At 51.0% G+C, this 19107-nt stretch overlaps 2 protein-coding genes across 9 annotated transcripts in view; both read right to left on the reverse strand.

Annotated features, from left to right (window-relative positions):
- Window positions 1-287: 287 nt before the first annotated feature.
- Window positions 288-7645, reverse strand: PABPN1L (PABPN1 like, cytoplasmic). Of its 2 annotated transcripts, XM_025175755.2 has the most exons (8): window positions 7626-7645; window positions 6313-6484; window positions 5914-6019; window positions 4245-4312; window positions 3868-3974; window positions 3268-3355; window positions 2469-2614; window positions 288-850 (listed from the first exon to the last, which is right to left on the reverse strand). In XM_025175755.2, the coding sequence occupies exons 1-8, from the start codon at window positions 7643-7645 to the stop codon at window positions 811-813; spliced, it is 747 nt and encodes a 248-aa protein (XP_025031523.2). In that variant the 3' UTR covers window positions 288-810. The 2 variants fall into 2 exon arrangements, with proteins under 2 accessions (XP_025031523.2, XP_087992499.1); XM_088136373.1 differs by lacking the exons at window positions 6313-6484; window positions 7626-7645 and having other exon boundaries at window positions 4245-4340; window positions 5930-6019.
- Window positions 7646-9534: 1889 nt separating this feature from the next.
- Window positions 9535-19107, reverse strand: part of CBFA2T3 (CBFA2/RUNX1 partner transcriptional co-repressor 3) — a 75290-nt gene continuing 65717 nt past the window's right edge. For 6 of the 7 annotated variants that reach the window (XM_088136234.1, XM_088136238.1, XM_088136240.1 and 3 more), the window contains 3 exons: window positions 18430-18498; window positions 16553-16743; window positions 9535-16257 (listed from right to left, as the gene is read on the reverse strand). In XM_088136234.1, coding sequence (XP_087992360.1) covers window positions 15928-16257; window positions 16553-16743; window positions 18430-18498 — 590 coding nt within the window. In that variant the 3' untranslated portion in view covers window positions 9535-15927. The remainder of the gene's footprint in view (window positions 16258-16552; window positions 16744-18429; window positions 18499-19107) is intronic. The other variant, XM_088136235.1, reaches the window with a different exon arrangement.

The following is a 19107-nucleotide window of genomic DNA, read 5'->3' on the forward strand; positions in this document are numbered from 1 at the left end:
CTCTTGCAGGGAATCCCTTTCTCCAGCCAGCCTTCACAGCCCCTTCTAAGCTGCACAAGGGATGGACATTTAAAAATGCTCAATGAGACCCTCGGGATCATCTCAAAAAGGCAGGAAAGATGTGCTATTCTACGCCCTTATTGCTGTACCCCACCCCACCCCACCCCACCCTGTATTGCCGGCCCCTCGTACGCACACACACGCTTTCACAGATCATCACAGGCTGCTTGTGTAACTGCATAATGAGATGCAGAGAGACCCCAAATCCCTAAAGGAGGAGAACCGAGAATAGTTTTGCATCACCTCTCCAGCAAACTCAACCAATTCCTAATGATTTTACAAGAGGGTTTGGCACGTGGGGGCTGGGTTCCAGTTAACTCTAGGTTTTTGTTGAGGAGCAGCACCCTCCCTTGTTTACCTCCCCGTAATGGGCCAAATTAAGGGCCTTAAACATCCAGGCCAAAGATAGTGACCGCCTCACTCGCCTAAAGTAATACCACATATCTCAGAAGTAGCTGGAGAATGAAAAAGGATTCTGGGCCCTTACGGTGCTGCAACTTTTCAAGAGAAGATAAGGCATCCCCCAGGCCAGGCCAGCGAGATTTGGGTGCCTCCACCCGGCTCCTCTGCCACCAGCTGCTTTGATTTACCAGGGAAAAGAAGGGGTGGTCTGCTCTCTCTGGACAAAGGGACAGTCGCTCCTCACAAATTGCTGACACGTAACAACAAATACAGACAGGCTTGGCTTTTGCTCCTCTCTTCCCTTCCGAGTTCCTCCTGGAGTGTTGCTTGGGTCGTCTTGTTTACCACCTAGTAAGGTGTGTACCAAGCAGGTATCCTTCCACGGCCCCTGGAGAAGAAGCGGGTGCACAGAGAGGTCCGGACATCAGTGTTATCATCTTACGTTTAGTCCACCTGCATTTTTATCCCCAGTTCAGAACGATAAGGCAGAAGATTTCCACAGCCTGCTTGTAGAGCTAATCTCCCAGGGAGGTGGCACTCTACCCCTCCCTGTGGATCTAGAGCAGTGTTTCTCAACCTTGGCAAACTTTAAGATGAGTGGACTTCAACTCCCAGAATTCCCCAGCCAGAATGAAGTCCAGACATCTTAAAGATGGACTTTAAGATGTGTGGACTTCATCCAGAAGTCCAGACATCTTAAAGTTCCAAGGTCAAGAAACACTGAACTAGAGAGACATTGCTCAGCGATGCTTTAAATTGGGTTCCTGCAATTCGAGGGGTTGGGCCCAGTGAGCCCTTCCAACTAGAAGGCGTTAAATACATTCTTCCCCAGGATAATCCATCCTGCCATTCAAACTATAAACTCCTTTAACAAACCTCACTCATCTAGCACGCCAACTCTGTAAACCCCAAAATGCATGAACTACAATGACACAGTGAAACCAAAGGAGGTGGGGGAAAGCAATATGAAGGAGGAGAACATGGGGAGGGATCCAAAGATCTTTATTAAGGACCTCATATAAGGAGAAGCATCATGCACCAATTAAACCCCCAAACACATCAAGGGAAATTGGCCAAATTGTTTTATACAAGCAACCTTTTCACTGGTGAAGGTATCTCAAGGTGGTAGGTCAACCTCTTTTCCCATAGCAACCTTCTGCAGTTTACAGAACTGATATCAAGGACCTTTCTTGCTATAGCCAGAGGGGCATCTCTAGCTGTGTTGGACTATAACTTGGCATTCTCAGCCATTCTGGGAGTTGTAGTCCACTACAGTTGAGAGCACCGGGTTTGGAAAAGGTATGGAGGAGGGTAAGGGTCATCTGGGCTCCCAGGTGAGAGATCTCAGGTATGATATGCTGCCAGGGAGCCAGTCACTGCTCATCTGCGTCCTTCTGGTGCGGCAAAAGCCACAGCCTGCAGTTGCTACCAAGATGTCCGATTATTTGCCTGCATGTGTCTGCAAACTTTATTGGTCACACAAATGCCTCAGTGATGCTGATCCACTCTGGCAGCACCACCAGCAGCCAGACACCCGAGGGCTTGTCACAGCAACTTGTTTTACTTCCTTGAGTTGGTTGGGAAGCCATGTTCCCCCTTTCTTCTCCCCCTCTGTGCCTTCTTTACAGACAAAGCTGCTCCTAGTCCAGAGAGCAAACATGGCCGTGGGCTAAGAGAAGGTTGGGTTGTATGAAACCAGGTGTGGCTTTTCCAACAACAGGGGTGGCCTAACCACTGCCCCATATTGACAGAAACAGAAATGTGGATTTTCTCGAAGACCAAGATGGCAACTGTAGAACTAACAAAGTGGAGAAAAGCAAACTGGAAGAACAGAAGAAAAAATACCAGCAATTTAAAAACTGGCCTACGCTATAAAGCTTCCAGCAGTAGCCAGATGTGGACAAGTTTGGATTTCCTACAAGCATACCATTAATGGAGCCAGGATTCAGCCTCCTCCCCCTCCAGGAGGACAGTTTACCAGAAAAGGCTCCGTGTTGCCCGCTCACCTGAATACTCTGCCACGTGGCCTCGAACGCTGCCCTCCACAGAAGCTGGCATGACGAGGTAGGGCTCCCCGGCCTCGGAAGCGACCCCGGGAACCACCACGGTCTGTGGAGCTGATCCCTGGAAAGTTGGTTCTTTTGGGCAGCACCTGAAGCCAAAACAACATGGATCCAAGGAATCAGATGTGAGCATGTGGAAAGAAGAGGATGGACAGTGGAAAACAGTTGCCCTCCAGCTCAGTGGGAGGGAAATTAAAGCCTGTCAGCATTATGTGGAGGCTGGCTGTGTCCTGATGTAGCAGTCAACGGCTTGTCCAGAAGAATCTGGAGCATTGTAAGTTCTGAACTGGCAAAGGTTGCCCAAGACTCATCTACGCTAAAAGTTGGCTTGGCAGCAGATGGTGCAGCCGCAGCACGTGGGGGAAACCAGGCCATTGCTTTCAGACGTAACACAGTTGCATATAGTGTGAATCCTGCCTCTGTATCTTGATAATCTGAGCTTATGGGTTAGTGTTAGGCTGTTTAAGGGCAGGCATCTTCTGAACCCAGCCAGTTCTGTACCTGCCTTGAGTTCACCCGCACAGCTGGGCTTCCCGAATTTCCAGGAAGAGCAGAACTACGATGGGTCAGACAGAAGTCCAACTTGGCCAGTGCTCAGCTTTTGACAGGGACCAAACCAAGGCCTCAAACAGGACCTTATTATTTGCCACCTGCAACTAGTGTTCAGAGGTATCCTGCTATCCAGCAACCACTCTTGCCTATGGTGGATTCCTGCATCGGGATAGCCCCTCGCAGTGCTTACCTTGATGATGCGGCCTCTGAATGTCCCTTCATCCAGTTCCATGGCTGCCTTGAGAGAGCTCTGGTCAGCAAACTCTATGTAGGCATACCTGCAACAGGAGAGGCCTTTAAGGGGTCTGTACTCCGTAGCAAGGTCTGTCTCCTGCAAGAAGCTACACTTGTTGAGTTTCTGCCCAACACGTGTAGGGACAGCCTTGGTGCTCCTCTTGCTATCTGTAGTCTCAGGAAGTTGAGAAAATCCATGCAGTATTTCAAAAGGGCAGGATTGATACCAGCTCCTATAGAAGGGTGGGGCCACCTGTGGCCCCAAGCCCCCTTTTTGGCCCCTGAAGGCTCTGCTGAAAGTTGGCAACATGGTCTCCCATTCTTTTCAGGCAGTGAAATTTGTACTTCAAGATCTATGTTAAATGTAACAGGCTTTCAAAACCAAACAAATCTCTCAAAACTGCTCTGTAAAATGTATTTATTTTTATTTTTTTATTTATCATATTTATACAGCCCTAGGGAAACAAAAGCCCTGGACTCATCTGGATAGGCAGGCCCTTCCTTCCTAACCAACTATCCCCCCCCCCCACCGCTTCTCCCCATAACAGTCACTTGCCCTTTTGGATGGCCTGAGAACTTGTCACAAAGGATAGTCACTCGGTTGATCTGTCCACAGCCATTGAAATAGGACTCCAGTTCTTCTGCAGTTCCTCCATAATCCACCTGTGAAGATCAGGCAGATGCTTCTCCAACTGCACTCTGGTGTCCCTTGTTTGAGACCACTGTAGTCCCAACACAGCTAGGACTCCAGCTTGTGGAGTGATTTATAGACCCAAGTCATTTATAGACCCAAGTAAATTTCCACAGATGCAGGGTCTCAGGTCTCCTTCCATCACTGGGAAAAAGAGTCTACAAGAAAGGGAGCAACCCTCAGACTTAAACCCACCATTCAGTGCAGATTCTGGCACACATGATTTAATCTCTCTTTCTTACGTTTCCCACGTAGATCGAGCGCTGGTCAGCCTCCACTTTTTTCTCATTTATTCTAGATAACAGAAGACCTGCACAAGAAAGAGACAACTCTAGAAGCTAGGGTGGAGACGGTCTTTGCCGGTCTTTCCCAGCTCAGTGCCCTCCTTTGCCAGTCTTTGAATATGGTGCCTGGGAATTTTGGGAGTTGTAATCCCCATACTGTTATTTCTTATAACGGGCTTGCCTTTCGATCCTGAACCCATTGATGTCTATTTGTTTCATGTCCACCTTCCATCTCCCACCTCTTCCATGGAGTTCAAGGCAACTTCTCCATCTCCTTGATGGCAGCAGTCCACTGAGATAGGTCAGTCTAAGAAACGCTGGACTAAGCTTAGGTCTCCCACAAAATGTTTATGGTCAAAGGGGCACTTTAACCAAGGCCTCTCCCCTCCTACTATATTACAGTTCTTGTCCCTCTTAAGCACTTCCAAAGCATTCAAACCCCTATCTAGCCTTGAAGCTTACTAGTGACCTGGAGGGTCTGTCTACTTCACTTCCCGGACAGTTTGACATGGCAGGGAAGGCCCAGCAATGACCTCTGAGCTCAGTAGAAAAAAGATGGGTACAAGTTGTACCAACATTCTCTCTCTTTTTGAACAAAACAGAGACAATCTAGCAAAAAAACCCAACAGCAGTTGAAATTCAGTTGTAAAAGTTGCGGTGTTTTTTGATCTCCTGCCCTCGGAAGCAGTGCTAGAACAGCATGTTCCCGTCCCTGCCAAAAAAAGGCAGTTTGGGGTGACACTTTACTGAAATTCCCTTTGAATCATCATGTTTCGATACCCTAACTCACCCCTTGCTAGGGCTAGAGATTTTTGCGAGAAAAGAAGAAATGGCAGTGGAACAGCTGAATGGGGTTGATTATGTTATAAATTTCAGCACCGCCCTGAAAAGTGATCTCCCCTAAACTACGAAAGCTTCCTCCCCCAGTTGCCTGTGCCTGAAGCATCCAAGGGAATTCTGGGACAGGCACCGCTCTTGTATCATGCAGGGAAAGGGGTTGGGGGGGGCTTCCACATGGCCACTGGCCTCACCCTTGGCCCATCTTCGGCAGTTTTGCATCACTGCATCACTGTCCCAACTGCTTGCCCTCTGCCCTCCCATTTGGCCAACGCAAGGGCACAAAAATAGGATCCCGTTGCTCTTCCTCAGTATGGGCCTTTCACGGCAAGGGGAGAACCCTGAAAGAAGCAGAAGGTGGCCATGGGGTTGGGGGAGTAGCAACAATGCTGCCACTTGGAGAAGTTAGAACAGAGCTCACATCGGTGAACCCAACATCTGTTACATGCCTTGATTCATCAGCACAATTGGGCTCCCCAGATTTCCTTGGGAAGACAGAAGAGCATTATGTGCTTTGTGCTACAGAAATGGGAAAAAGAAACAGGAAAGGTAGAGTGGGAAGAGGCAGCAGTGCCCCCACAAGATTAAATCACAGGCCCATCAGCTCCAGCCAAAGACAGTCCCAACAAACTGCTTTGCAATGCTTCTTCTGGAGCAAAAGCTGAGCAGATAATGAAGATGGTATGGGGACCCAGAGAAGTGATGCTGACCTCGGATCAGAGCAGCCCCCACTTGGGGAAGGGCCCAGAGGCAACCACTATTGGGCAGCCCTCGGTGACATGAGCCGTACCTGTGTCTGACCTCACGAGGAGGGACTTCGCTTCGTTCTGCAGCTCCTGAAGCCATTCATCATCCTTTTCCATCTCACGGACTTTGGCTTTGATGGCCTCCAGTTCCTTCACACCAAGAGAAGCAAAGTAGAGGTGGAAGATGAGAAGCACCCCTTTCCCACAGGCACAGAGTTCTGCTCAGAAAGGAAGCAGCCCTTCCCAGGCCTCCACTGGCGCTGGTTTCTCAGGTTCCAACATTTTCATCCTTGCAAGAAGTGTAGGCCTGCCACCCCCTTCATTTCTCACTTCTGCATGAGCAGAGGAGGCTTAGAGTTAGGGAGAGCCTTGAGGAGAGTTTCTCGTACATGGTCTCCAAGAAGCTCCCTCCAAGCTGATGCAAATCTCAGAGTAAGACTCACCGGGTCTTCTGCTTGCAGGGCCTCTTTGTTTGCTCCTGCTAGAGGAGTCAAAGCTGAATCTTCTTCCATGTGTTTCTGCCAAGCAGAAATTTCAGCTGCATCCCAGGGGGAATCTCTGGTGCCCAAGGCAGGAGGATCACGCCACCAGGATTCAGAACCAGGGAAGTGGTGGCTTGGGGAAAGTCACATCACCAAGGTTAGATGTTTAGGCTGGCGTTCTGACTGCCTAGGAAATGTCACGGGTATTCTCTAAGTCCCCCCACCTCCTGTCCACTTGAGGGTCTGGCTTCAGTTACCAAGAGATGAAGAAAAGTGTTTTGCCCCTTCTCAGACTGGGCCTAGTTCATATGGGGAACAAGCCTTCCAGTTGTGTGCATTGGGGGGGGGGGTCTAAGAAGGCTTAGTCAGATGCCCCTGTTCACAAGCTGTGTGGAATCCTTAAGATCCCAAAAGCAACTATTAAGCAGGGGCTACATCACAACTGCCTGTCAAACTGGGCTTGCAGACGAGCCAAGAGACCGTGGGAGACTCTTTCCTTTCCCCCTGACCACTCCTAACCTTGCCTCCAAAAATATCTTCATGGCTCCCTGCCTGCAAATTTCTGGGGAATGGTGTAAGACCCAACTTATAAGGTGAGAAGGACAAGGAGAAAGGCTGGGCTTAAGAACGGTTTGTTTGTTTCTGAATGCATAACAACAATGGCCACGTGGCTAGTTCAGATTTGGCTTTGGAAGCCGGACCATGAGGGCCACTTCAGGGTCTCCAAGGAGGTCAGCTGCAGAGCCCTAACATGATTCATTCCTGGAAATGTCCCATTGAATTGAACAAGACTTGCTGAGGCAAGTACAGAGCACTGTCATAGGAAGTAAACCCAAAGCATTTTGCTACCTGAGCCTTACACACATACTCACATACACACATCAAGGTGCAAAATAATCAGGCATGACGCCCCCCCCCCCCATAAGCAGCTCTAACAACAAAAGGAAAATCACAACTGCACAATCCATTATTGCCACTCTTTCAGGACATTCCAAGTTGGCAGACATTCGCTGAGTTCATGGATTATACTAAGCCATGGCCTGTCTGTGTGGCTTATAAACCCTAAACCTTAGTTTAGGAACCAAACAGTTACCAGAAGCAACAAGCCACTTGAGGACTATGTTTGCAGAGCGAGCCAACACCCAGCCTTCTGGGGTTCTACTATGAAGCAACCTCAGAGGACACTCTTAGCTATAAAAATGAACCCCTGGGAGAGAAGAGACCCAAGTAATGTTCATGCAAACAAGGAAGCCAAGCCCACACTCATACCTTACCTCGCCCCAAGTCCAAACATGATTACTCACACCTCTTTTTGCCAGCAAACCCTTGTCTGTTTTCCCCAGGTACCAAGGCCAGACAAATCTGGAGGAAGCAACAGCTGAGGCAGAACCTGTGGAGCTCCATTTGATCTCTTAACAGCCAATCAGATGCAGCATTTGACCCACTGGGGGCTAGGCTACCAGGGGAAGGAGGAGCAAAAAACCCCTCTACCTTAACCTGAACACAAGGGCTGCTATTCATATCAACTGATTGTTTTGATATATACCCTGTCTTTCCTTCAGAAGCTCAAGGTACCTTATGTAGCATCCCCTCACTCTTCCATTTTTTCCCCACAACACCCTGCTGAGAGGTAGGTTGGGCTGAGAACGACTCATCCTAAGTCCCCCAGGGAGCTTCCATGATGGGCATAGAGTTGAACCAGGATCTCCCTGTCCTAGTCCATCACCTCTTTGCCACTACGCCACTGTCACATTCAAGCTGGTCGTCCAACTCATCTGGGGGGCAGCCCTAAGCTCTGTGTCCTACAGTGGCAGAGCAAATGGGCGTGATTCACCAGAAATCGGTCTGCCATGTTGACTGTCTTGAGGCTGGGTACAACCTCGGCATCGGTTCCATTATCTGACAACGTTCCAAGCCTGTGAGAATTCGTGTGAATATTGTTGGTTCTGTGGACAAGACTAGACAGAGCTTCCTCCCCAGTCTCAGGCGACAGCCTCTGAGGCAGGCTGGTTTATGTTCTGGTCAGAAAAAAAGGACTGGTATTTTTCAGAGCCGCCCCTCAGCAGAGCTCCTGTTCCTTTAGCAGTTGCTGAAGAGGCTTAGAAGAACTGGATATGGACGTGCAACCTCAGTGCTGGGAAGGTTTCTCTTCTTGAACTCATGGGGTTTGACTGTGTTTGGTGGGTCCAGCCTCCTGGTTTATGCAACAAGCTTTGGGGTACACCAACTGAATCCACTTTGCAGGAGTTAAAGGCACAGGAGCATAGCTGGGGGAAAGCGCTGGCCACCCTCATTCATCAACATTGGTCTGTCCTTTCTTTCATGCTGTGATCCCAATATGTTTACTTAGAAGTAAATTCTAATTTCAGGGTGGTTTGCTCCTTCATTGCATAAAACATTGGAAACTTGGGTTGGGTTTCAGCCCCCATCTATGTTTTTGCTAAATGAGGAGGAACAGACTTCCAACCCAACCAGGGAAGGGTCATGTCTCCTCTGTAGTGGCACCAAGGACCGGGTTGCATCTGTGCTGACCAAAGGAATCCAGCAGCTCTGTTAGCCAAGGCCTATTTCTCTAAGGAAGGGCCAGAGCTGCCCAAAGTCCCAGGTCCAATCCGCAGCATCTCCCAGTAAGGCTGGAAAAAGGATTTCCTGCCTGCAGTCAACTGGGCTGGAGGGACTGAACATCCAGCTCTGGAAAAGGAGGTGCCTATGAGTCTGTGCAGACAGAGGTGTGAGGGACAGGTGCCTCTCAGAAGCCCAGAGGGCTGCTGCGGGTCAGTGTGGCCAGTACTGAATTAAAGGGAGCAGGCGTCTAACTCAAAGGCTGGGTCCACACACGGTCAAAGCTTTGTGAACTGTTGGTTGAATGAGGCACGGTTGATGTGTTCCTGTATCTCACCCAGCCAAACACTTTATCCTGAGCATCCAAGATCCCCTGTCTCCTTCTGGGATTCCGTGGCTGGACTCATACAGCTAAGCCCCAAGATGGCTAGTTTGATTTTGATTTAACATGCTGGGTGAAAGAAGCCTTCCCCCCACCCCACCTGTGCTGGTTATTTATGGTCTGGTATTGCTCTGGGAATCTAACAGGCAATGAGGTGGCCCTTCAGCCATTCTTCCGTTTGCGCAAAGGGGCCTTTGGGGCCCGAGGAAGAGGATCCTCAAGAAACCGATGCAGTTGCATGATATTAAACAATCTTTATTACACGGATACAGAGTTAAGAACAGACATAACCTGAATCATAATGTTTACATCTTCCACGGGTCAAACATACAGTACATTTAGAGAAAGCAGGAAACCACAAGGGAAGGGGGGGAAGGAGAGCATGCCGAGAGAAGGGCTCCCCAAACGCAACCCTTCTATCACTTAATCATTTCTCTGGAATGGCCACAGAAACCCACAAACACCAGGGGGAGGAGGGGACCAGGGTTCTCTTTTGCTTTTAATTTTGATTTGCTTAAGTTTCTATTATTCTCCTCTCTGAACACATCTTTGCAAACATACGCGCACGCTCCCATGTTGGTCTGTACAACTGATGTCCCTCCATGTCCCCAAACCCTTTGATTCAAGTATTGCACGGTTCTATGTGTGAGACGCTTCCTGGGCACCCTGAGAACGGTGCTTCTCCTCCACCTCGGGGGAGGAGGGGGGCTCGTTTCTGCCCTGTATCGCTGGCAGCTTCTGAGTCTTTTGGCAGAGTCACTTGAGGCCTGGGATAAGACCCAGGAACGCGCCCCCCTGACCTGAATCCAGCATGCTTTCCCGCCAGGAACAGAGCCAGCTTCGAGATGCGAGCTGGCTGAAAACACACATGAAGGAGCACTTTGGTTCTCCAGAATCGCTGGGATGAGCTCACATCCACAAGAGTTATGAGGAAATGAGGGAGAGCCACTGAGAAGGATTTGGATCACGTTCTCCACCCCTGATCCTGAGCCAGGGCTTGGGGCGGGGGGAAAGAGGGCGAGCATGGCAATGGATTGGTTCCCAGCTGATGAGGTTCAGCAAAGTCTTTAAAGCTAGATTGGTGCTGTGTTTATTTTTCCACACGCTCCTCTGTGCTTCGTTTCTCTTCCTTGCATTCCACTCTCTGAGCAAAGGTTCTACCCTGAGAGACAGAAGGACACATCTGATCGTGACGACACATCCATGCCTTGGCATGTGCAGAAACATCACATGGGAAGAGCATCTGTTTCCAAGAAAACGGGTACGTGACCCTAAGTCCGCTCCCACAGTCTTCTGGAAAAGCACCTTCCTTCAGAAGAAACCAGCTTACTCTTCCCAAATTATGTTCTCACCCAAGGAAGTCCTCATGCTGGTGGGCACTCATAGTGTCCCTTGCACTCCTGCTGAGAGACTAGGAGGGCCCGGGAGGCCCAACTGCTCATCTGCGGCAAAGGGGGCAAATCACTGAGAAGGATGCCTCGTTCACCCGATAGCTCCTCAGAGCCACTACGTCCTGCCATTGCATCAGCCCGTAAATGAAGCCCACAAGGAACAGTGGCACATGGTTTACCATGCTGGGTGGCAGCGCTAGTGACACACAGATAGGAGACCCATCTGAGGCTTCCTTCAAGCAAGGAAGCCAGGCCAGCACGTGCACAATTGCAGAGACCATGACAGGCGAAAGGATGATCTTCCTGCAACAGATGAGGGAAGGGTTACAAGATGGAGAGCAGCAAAGAAGTGAACTCCAGGGAGTCCTAAACTGGGCAAGCATGGAGTGATGAGGCCCTGTTCTCAAGAGATGGGAACTTCCATTCCCTGGAAGCCTTTCCTGCTGCAAGAAGGAAGGAAACGGACAAGGATGGGGGCAAGGATCACAAACCAGCTAAAGAAGCAATGCATTTTTTGATCTTTTTGAACCGAGCCTACATTTGGATCAAACTTGTTCTTTCACATGGCAAATTCACAAATCGCAAATGGCCCACATCGGAGCTGCAGTGAAAGAAGGGCCCCCTGTCCTGGTTCAGCTCCTTTTTTCAGAGATTCTTGAGAACCATGCAGAGGGCCGTCCACAGATGGAGTCTGCCACCTGTCAAAATCCCTGGGAAAAGTCAACTTGGAAACAGCCGCGTGAATCTGATCTGAGCCAGGCCAAACGGATGCACGATTTCCCACATTTGCAAACCGGTCCTTCCTTTTAAAAAGGTTGTTTTGCGTTGAATTTTGCCATTGGCCTCATTCACAAGGAAGAGTGCGCAGGTGAGGTCAAGGCATTCATAGGCTGCAGCCTGAAACACTTCCTCTGAACTCAGTGACGGTTCATGCCATCGTGTCGTGTGCACCTAGGCCATAACCTTTGATTAAAGCTATCAGAACGGGGAGAGCTATCTGAAACTCCCGCGGAGCCATCCCCTTTTCTTCCCCGTTGCTGCTGGTCTGCATGTCACCTTATTTCTTTTATCTCTTGGTATACTGTAAATCCCTAAGGATTCCTGCCTGCCTCTGGGTTCCCAGTGAGTTGGGGGGAGAGCCGCAAGAACAGGAGGCAGCGAGGCAGCCAGTGCCCTGGAGAAGGGCTGCTCGCATGCCAGGCAAGAGACTGATCAGCCGCACCAGGACGGCCCATAACCCCTCTGCTTATTCATGACAATCACCTAAAAGCCAAGATCCCAGCCATCGTGCTTTCTGCTAGCAGGAAGATTTTTCTCAGATCCATTTTGGTTTCCTTCCAAACAGCCTAAGGGTATAGCAGGGAGTGCATGGCCAAGAGTGTGTGGGGGAGTCATAATCCTGTCCTCTTGCCCCCACCCCACTTTGGGGCCTGATGGGGAACCAGCCACGTTCCTGCTACCGGTTCTCGCAAGAACAAAGCCAGGAAGACCCAGGTTGGTCCTATTAAGAGAGCATTGGCTGTATTTAGAGCAAGTGGCCCTTTCAGGTGGGACTACTCAGAAGTCAGCCCTGTTGAGTTCAGTAGGGCTGCAGCTTAAGTTCAGGAGCATACAGCTGAGGTCAATGCCACGCCCTATAGGGCACAGCAATCTTCTGGATCAATGCACACATTCCCAGCAATTTGTTCCAAGCCAGCAGTTTGAAGTAGAGGCGGCTGCCTTCAGTGGCCTTATGCGCTCCTTCTCTCCTTCACCCTCTCACATTGCAGAGGCTTAGCAAAGCACCTAAGCACCTAAGATCAATGCACTGTCAGCAGACATCCTTGTAGTGTAAACCAGGAAAAAAAACTTTCCAGGGAATGAACTTTACATTGCAAGAATACTGGCTCCACATTCCTTATTCAGAGGAGGAGAAGGACCTGGACGGTCTGCTGAAACCAAGAAAGAAGAAAGGAAGTTTCCTGCTAGACAAGAAGAAGAAGAAGGAGTGGCAGAATGGTGCTGGAGCTATGGTTCCAAAGGCTTAAGAGATGTCTGGGAGTAAGAAACAAGATGGAAGCCGCGAGAAAGAGGAGGGTTTCAGATGGACGATGCTCCTCAGGCCCCCAGGGAATGAACATGCTGTGGACGAAGCAGGGCAATTGCACAGATCTCATCTCCCTTCCTAAGCATCACAGGTACTGCAGGTAAAGAAGAGCAGCTAAAAACTGGGTGGTGGTCCACCGACTGCCTATACACCAGAACGTATCTCCAGGGCTATTGGGTAATCCACCCCCAACAGCCCAGGTCCTCTGAGACAGAGACACTGACAGGACCACCAAATCACCAATGCTCCATAGATGGTTTCTGGAGGACCTAAAAAGAATGGCTCAGCGTACACAGATGTCTGTTTCAGTTCTGTTGCCAGATGCAGACAGGCTGGCCAAGAGGAAGAGGAGGAGAGCCCTTTTTACTAATTTGGTCTTGGTATCTCCCCTCGAAATCAGTGACCCTGACCTTGCACAGCACAGGACCAGGACTCCAGGGCTTCAGAAGTGAAAGGTCTCTTCTGCCCAAGAGGGAGAAAGCCCAGCCAAGGCAGCTCAAAGAGAACCCATCATCCACATTATGCAGCTCGGTCTACCCAAGAGAAATTAGCCCCTTGCAAGAATAGCCATTTGTTCTGGTGAAGGAAGTGCCTCCGTGTGTGGGCACAGGGGACAAAGACTGGGTGAGCTGCTTGCGTCTGGGGGGAACAGAATGCCCAGGAAGGAAGGGCCTGAATCGGGAGATGAGGGGAAAAATAAGGCAGAGAAAACACCCGAGAGCTCAGCATCGTTTCCAGGCTGGAGAGGACACGGTGCTGATGCGGTGGACAAGTCAAAAGAGGGGGAGGGACATAAAAGGACCGCAAGGAGCACTACGGAGGGACACAAGCTCCCGGGCAGTGGCTGGAATAAGGGCAGCATCGTCCCACTGGATGACCTCTGGAGGTGTTGGACTACAACCCTGATGCTCCCCAGCTAGAAAGGCCACCCAGGGCCCTGCAGGCCAACCAGCTGGAAGTTGGACGAGGCTGTTTAAGGGGGACAAAGAAGATTCATTGAAAAAGGCCAAAGAGTCCTGCAATTCCAGAAAGCTACACCTTGTCATGAGCACAGCAATTTGTCTTCCTTGGAAAAACCTATTTTCCCCAACTTTTACACACTTTAGTGGTTCTCTGTTTTCATTATTTGGCAAAATGTCTCTTTATCATCATCATCATCCTCACCACCACCACCACCACCATCCCTATTATTTGCAGTATTTTTGGAACCTTTGCAAAGACTATTTACATTCACATTAAAGGTACAACATTTCTGCCCTGAGCCCCTGGCTGGGCAGTTGGTAAGGGGTCCCCCCTCCCTGCAGCCATGCCGTTCCCTCCGTATTGCACTCCCGTCCTCAGTGCTTTGTACAGTGATGCAAGGACTGTGACCATTGGACCCACCGCTGTTTCCTCCTCCTCCTCCTCCGCCCCCTCCTCCATGGGCAAACATCTGTTGGTTTCCTCCAGAAAAAGCATGATGGAACCAGGATGGCAATGGAAGACCAAAGGCTGCAGGAGCAGGACGGAGGTGAAGGGACCGCCCTGCCAAGTTGCGTGGCACCAGACTGGGGAGACCGGTCCAAGAGGAGGCACCGAAGCCGGGGTGTCTCTCGGCCGGCCTGACACCCAGTCTCCAGAAGAGGAGAAGCAAATGAAAGACGCCTCTCGGTCGGTTCTTCGGGGGGCCTGGAAGACGTCCAGGTGGAAGCTGCAAGAAACTGCCTGGGAAGGTGGGTGGGTTATGGAGAGCAGAGAGGTAGAGGTGAACAAGTCCAGGCGGTTGCAGTGGCTCTCTGCTCTGGCGCTGGAACAAAAATAGCCGAGAGCAGGCGGAAATGGGTGAATCTCAGCGGTCTCTCTGGAGCAGGCTGTGTGGTGGGTGTGCAGGTGGCTGCTTAATACAACAGGTTTTGATACATATAAAAAAGCACAATGGGTTTTTATAATCCACCAAGCGAGGGAGTTGGTAGAGTCACTTCTGCCTCACACTTTCTCTCTCTTTCACACACACAGACACACTCACACACTCACAAAAGTGGTGGATACGTTTGTTTTGTTTTTTGCTTTATTCTACGAAAATTTCTCTGAATCCCACAGTTGCACGTCTGTTCTCCTCCAGGGTTACATAGGAGCAGGCAAAGGTCCGTCCACGTGCACCGAGGTCCGCTCCCCCCTCCCGCCCCCCTTCCAGGAACACAAAGGAGTAGAAATTCCACCAGCCACAGCAGCCACGGCCGCGCCGCGGGTAGAAAGCTGCAGAGAGATGTAGAACTCCTCTGTTCACAAAAACCTAATAAATAAAGCCTCCGTACTGAGGAAAAAGAGGAAGAAGTCAATCGAAGGAAGAAAAGGAAAAAAAAAAAAAGGAAGAAAGAAAGAAAGAAAGAAACTTTGGCAGTGGAAAAAGTTTGGATTTTTTTTTTCTGTTTTTGGATTTCCTTTGGAGCAGAGGTGAAAATGGTATTTCTTGGCTAACTAGCAAGGTAGTTTACAGGTAAGCTTCCTTTACTTGGTTTTGTTGGGTACTTTTTGGATTTTTTTTTCTTTCTGTATTACTTAAAGCCAAAGAGTTTGATGTTTTTATTGTCTATTTTTATTTTTTTACAAAAAAGGAAAAAAAAAAAGGCTTGCTTTTGTAACTGAAATCCATTTTTCCCTGCCTTCTCCCCCTTCTTCTTTCACGGAAGGGGTTTTCATTCTTTTTATTCCGTGAACACACCTCCAGCAGAAGACGGGTGGGAGCATCTTCCCGTTTTCCTTCCCTGTCCCCAAGTCAAGAGGTGGGGATACCTGCAAATTCCTCATCCAAGCAGAAGAAGAAGAAAAAGAAAGTAAAGGGGGGAAAACCCCAACAACCTTAAATTCCCCCAAATCCTATGGGTAAGAAGCAGAGTATTCATCATCGGCATCTTCAAAGGACGGACGAGTGACTGGAGAAGGTGGGCGCTCGCCTTAACGCCATTTAAAGCCAGGTCTGAGGATTCGTGAGGATTCTGTGTGAGAGTTAGAGGTTGCTCCGGAGGTCAAATACGTGTCAGGTAGCTGAAGATTTGCATTGAATGCAGTTTTGTTCTTTGTTTTGTGTTTTTCATTTGGAGAAGGGGTAGCAGCAGCAGCAGCAGCAGCAGCAGCAGCAGCAGCGAGGGTCGCCTTCCTCCCCTCTCGCCTGGCGCCTAGCGGGACGTGGCGTCCAACGGAGCTGGGGTCGCCGGCGTGCCAGAACGCGAGGCTGCGGCAGAGCCAGGGTCGCTGGAGCTGCCTCCCATGGCTGCGCTGGGGACGGAAGGGGCCACGGCCACCGCGTCCGGCTGGGCAGACGCCCCGGGCAGCCCGACCGTGCCAGAGGAGGCTGCCCCAGCGGAAGCCTGGAGGCTTTGGAGGGTCTGTCCACAGACGTGGTGATGCTTCTCCCAATCTTTGTGCTGGCAGAAGGAGCCGCAATAGCGCGCAGTGTTGCATCCGCTGCAGGTCTCACTGGCCTTGCGCCCGCAGTTCCAGCAGCTCTGCAGGAGAAGGCGAAAGCACACAGATCAGCGCGGACCGCAAGACAAGCGTGGGGGGTAAGAGGCTCTCTACTCTTCACCGGGCCACCAGACACACGGTCAGTCTCTCCCGTGGCGGCATTCGCAAAGGGCTTTGGCTGCGGTCCAGACTCTGCTCAATTCCTACATGTTAGGACAAGGCCAAACAAAGGGTGGGGAGCCACGAGACCAACAAACGCCCGCCTCTGAGTCATGGCTGCTTCCAGCCCGCTACTCTGGTGCCAGGCTCCAGGTCAGGACTAGAGAGGGTCACTACCTCACTGGTGTCCTCCTGCTGGTTAATGACGGTCAAGGCGTCCTCGGAGGCTTGGCGCTTGGCTTCTGCCAGGGCCCGCTCCATCTTGGCCCGCTCCGTGGTGATCAGCTCGTGCGCCTTCCGCTCCGCGTCCGAGACGGCCTTCTGCAGCTCAGACATGGCCTGTCGCTTCACCTCGTTCACGGCTTCTTCTGAAAGGCAGAGCGCATGGCAAGGCAGAAATCATAGAGGGGGTGCTCGGTCAGGGCAGACGCGCACGCAGCAGCCTCAAAGAAAGCAACGCACCGCTGCTCTGAAGGATGTCTGAGGTCTTCCGGAAAAGGGGTGGCCAACCTGTGGCCCCAGGGCTCACGCACTCCCCAAGGTCCCCTTCTGTGGCCCTTTCAGGCCACACGGACCATGAGTGCTAAAACTGGCAGCTATTTTCAGGCGAGAAACATAAAAGTTGTAGCTTAAGCCCTAAAACAGGCACAGCACAGTTAAAAAACAAATCTTACCACTTCTACCCTAAACTCAGCTTCGCCCCCCTGCGTGATGCCGCTGCATCTTTTCTGCAGCCCACCCAAGTTTGGCCACCCCGTGCTGGAGGGTGGTTTCCGTGGCCCCAGGATACTGTGCGGGCCAGAAATGCTCCAGAAAGCATCTTTCCTCTCTGATCTCCGTCAGGCCCAGAAGCTCAAAAGACGCTTCGTAGTTCACTCTTACAGCCCCCCCGGGAGACTGAGATGGGACAAGCAAAGCCACACAAGATGGCATTCACACAACACACCTCGCCTGATGACTAACTAACCCGTTTTCGGGTTCACACAACCCACTGTATTGTAAGCTAACCAAACGCCCTGGATTTGCCCAAGATGCTAGCCTAGAAGAAAAGCTAACCAAGGCTAATGCCAAACAAGTAAATACATGGTATGAAAGGACCTGCTAACTAGGTTTTTAACTGACTTGGTTAAGGGGGTTGTGCAAACACCGTGGCCGAGCACTTCAGGGGGAAGCGGCAGGTTTAATTCCACCATCCCCTGCCTCCCGAGATGGCCCACCATTCTCCATCAGGCTCTGCACCCTGAGGGGAGCAAACCCCTCACCCCACCCTGCTTTTAGTTGTGGGGAGAGAAGACCGCCCACTGCTTCCTCTGCACCCTTTTCTGGGTGGTGGATGGGCAAAAGCCAACCAGAACAGAACCGCCTATTTCCGCCAGGTGGGCCAGGCATCTGCTGCCTTGGGAGGCAGGGTGGGTTGGCGGGGATTCCCAGCCACGGAAGGTACCACAGACTGTGGTCGCCCCAGGGTGCTTCCTGGCTGGGCCCCCTAAAATCATGGCACATTGCATTGACCTTTGGAGATGTTCCTTCTCTTATAAGGACTGCTTCCTTTGAGGTTTCCCGGCTGGCCAGCGGAGCAGAACTCTCCCTGCTGGTCTGCTGAGCTCCATGAGTCCTTCAGTGTTTCTCAACCTTGGCAACTTGAAGGTGGGTGGACTTCAACTCCCAGGATGCCCCAGCCAGCAGGCTGGCTGGGGAATCCTGGGAGTTGAAGTCCACCCACCTTCAAGTTGCCAAGGTTGAGAAACACCATTCTACACACACGAGGGGCCCCATCAATGCTTCAGACTCTGCCTAAGGGCAGTCCCCGGCTGGGGAAGCAGGACTGAACTGAGCAGGACAAGGGAAGCTGGTGCTGGGCCTGGTCAGCAAAGGGACGTCTGTGGGCTAGGCCACCCACCCGAATGAGAGCCACAGCAGCCGTCCCAGGTCTTCACCCGGATAATGAGTCCGGGATCTAGTGATTGCTTGCTCCACGGAATTTTTGGCTTTTGCTTGAGGACACAAGAGCCCGTTTTCTAGGAAAGCATTTCCTCACTTCCCCAAGAACTCACCAGCTTTCCTCCAGATTTCCTCCGGCATGTAGCCAGACAGGGGCCTGGATACGAATTCGCGATGAGCGTCTGGGGAAATGGCAGAACAAGAAAAATCTGTTCAGAAAAGTTGGAGGAACCATCCGATTGGTATTTATTGCTTTAAAAAAACCCAAGGGTTGTGCAACGATCTGTATCAGCACCCCAACTGGACCTTTGAGAGTTGGAGGCGGGACAGCGGCTGCATCTGGTTGAGCATCTGCTTCAGGATGAACTGAGACAAGAGGGCGCCGGGCACCCAACTGCACCTGCGTACAGGCAGGGGGCAGAGTACCAGGTGGGGATCTGGGCAGCAAGGATCGGTTCATCAGGGACAAACAGCCCAACAGGTCCAATTCTGTTGAGCTCGGCAGGCTGCGCTGCCTGGAAGCCAAGTGGGTGCAAGGGAGGAAGGCCAGGGGACCCTGGTGGGCAGCAGTGTGGTCCCAAGTGGGGATCGTGCCACACGACAGCAACACAAAGACTCCTGCTCAGGAGGTGACCCCAAGTGTTTGTGCCACTCCCTTTAAGGCCGTTCCAGCCAATGGAACATGCCCATGAATCGAGGCCATGACTTCCAAGAGCTTGTTATACACTGACCGGGTTAAGCCTTGCATTAAGGCCATCATGTGGCTTGCTTTGGTCTGTCTTAATGTGTCT

Source organism: Python bivittatus, unplaced genomic scaffold (genome assembly GCF_059951505.1).
Source record: "Python bivittatus isolate LINGU-HERP-01145 unplaced genomic scaffold, Pbiv_v1 ctg000190_np1212, whole genome shotgun sequence".
In the NCBI taxonomy this organism is placed as follows: Eukaryota; Metazoa; Chordata; class Lepidosauria; order Squamata; family Pythonidae; genus Python; species Python bivittatus.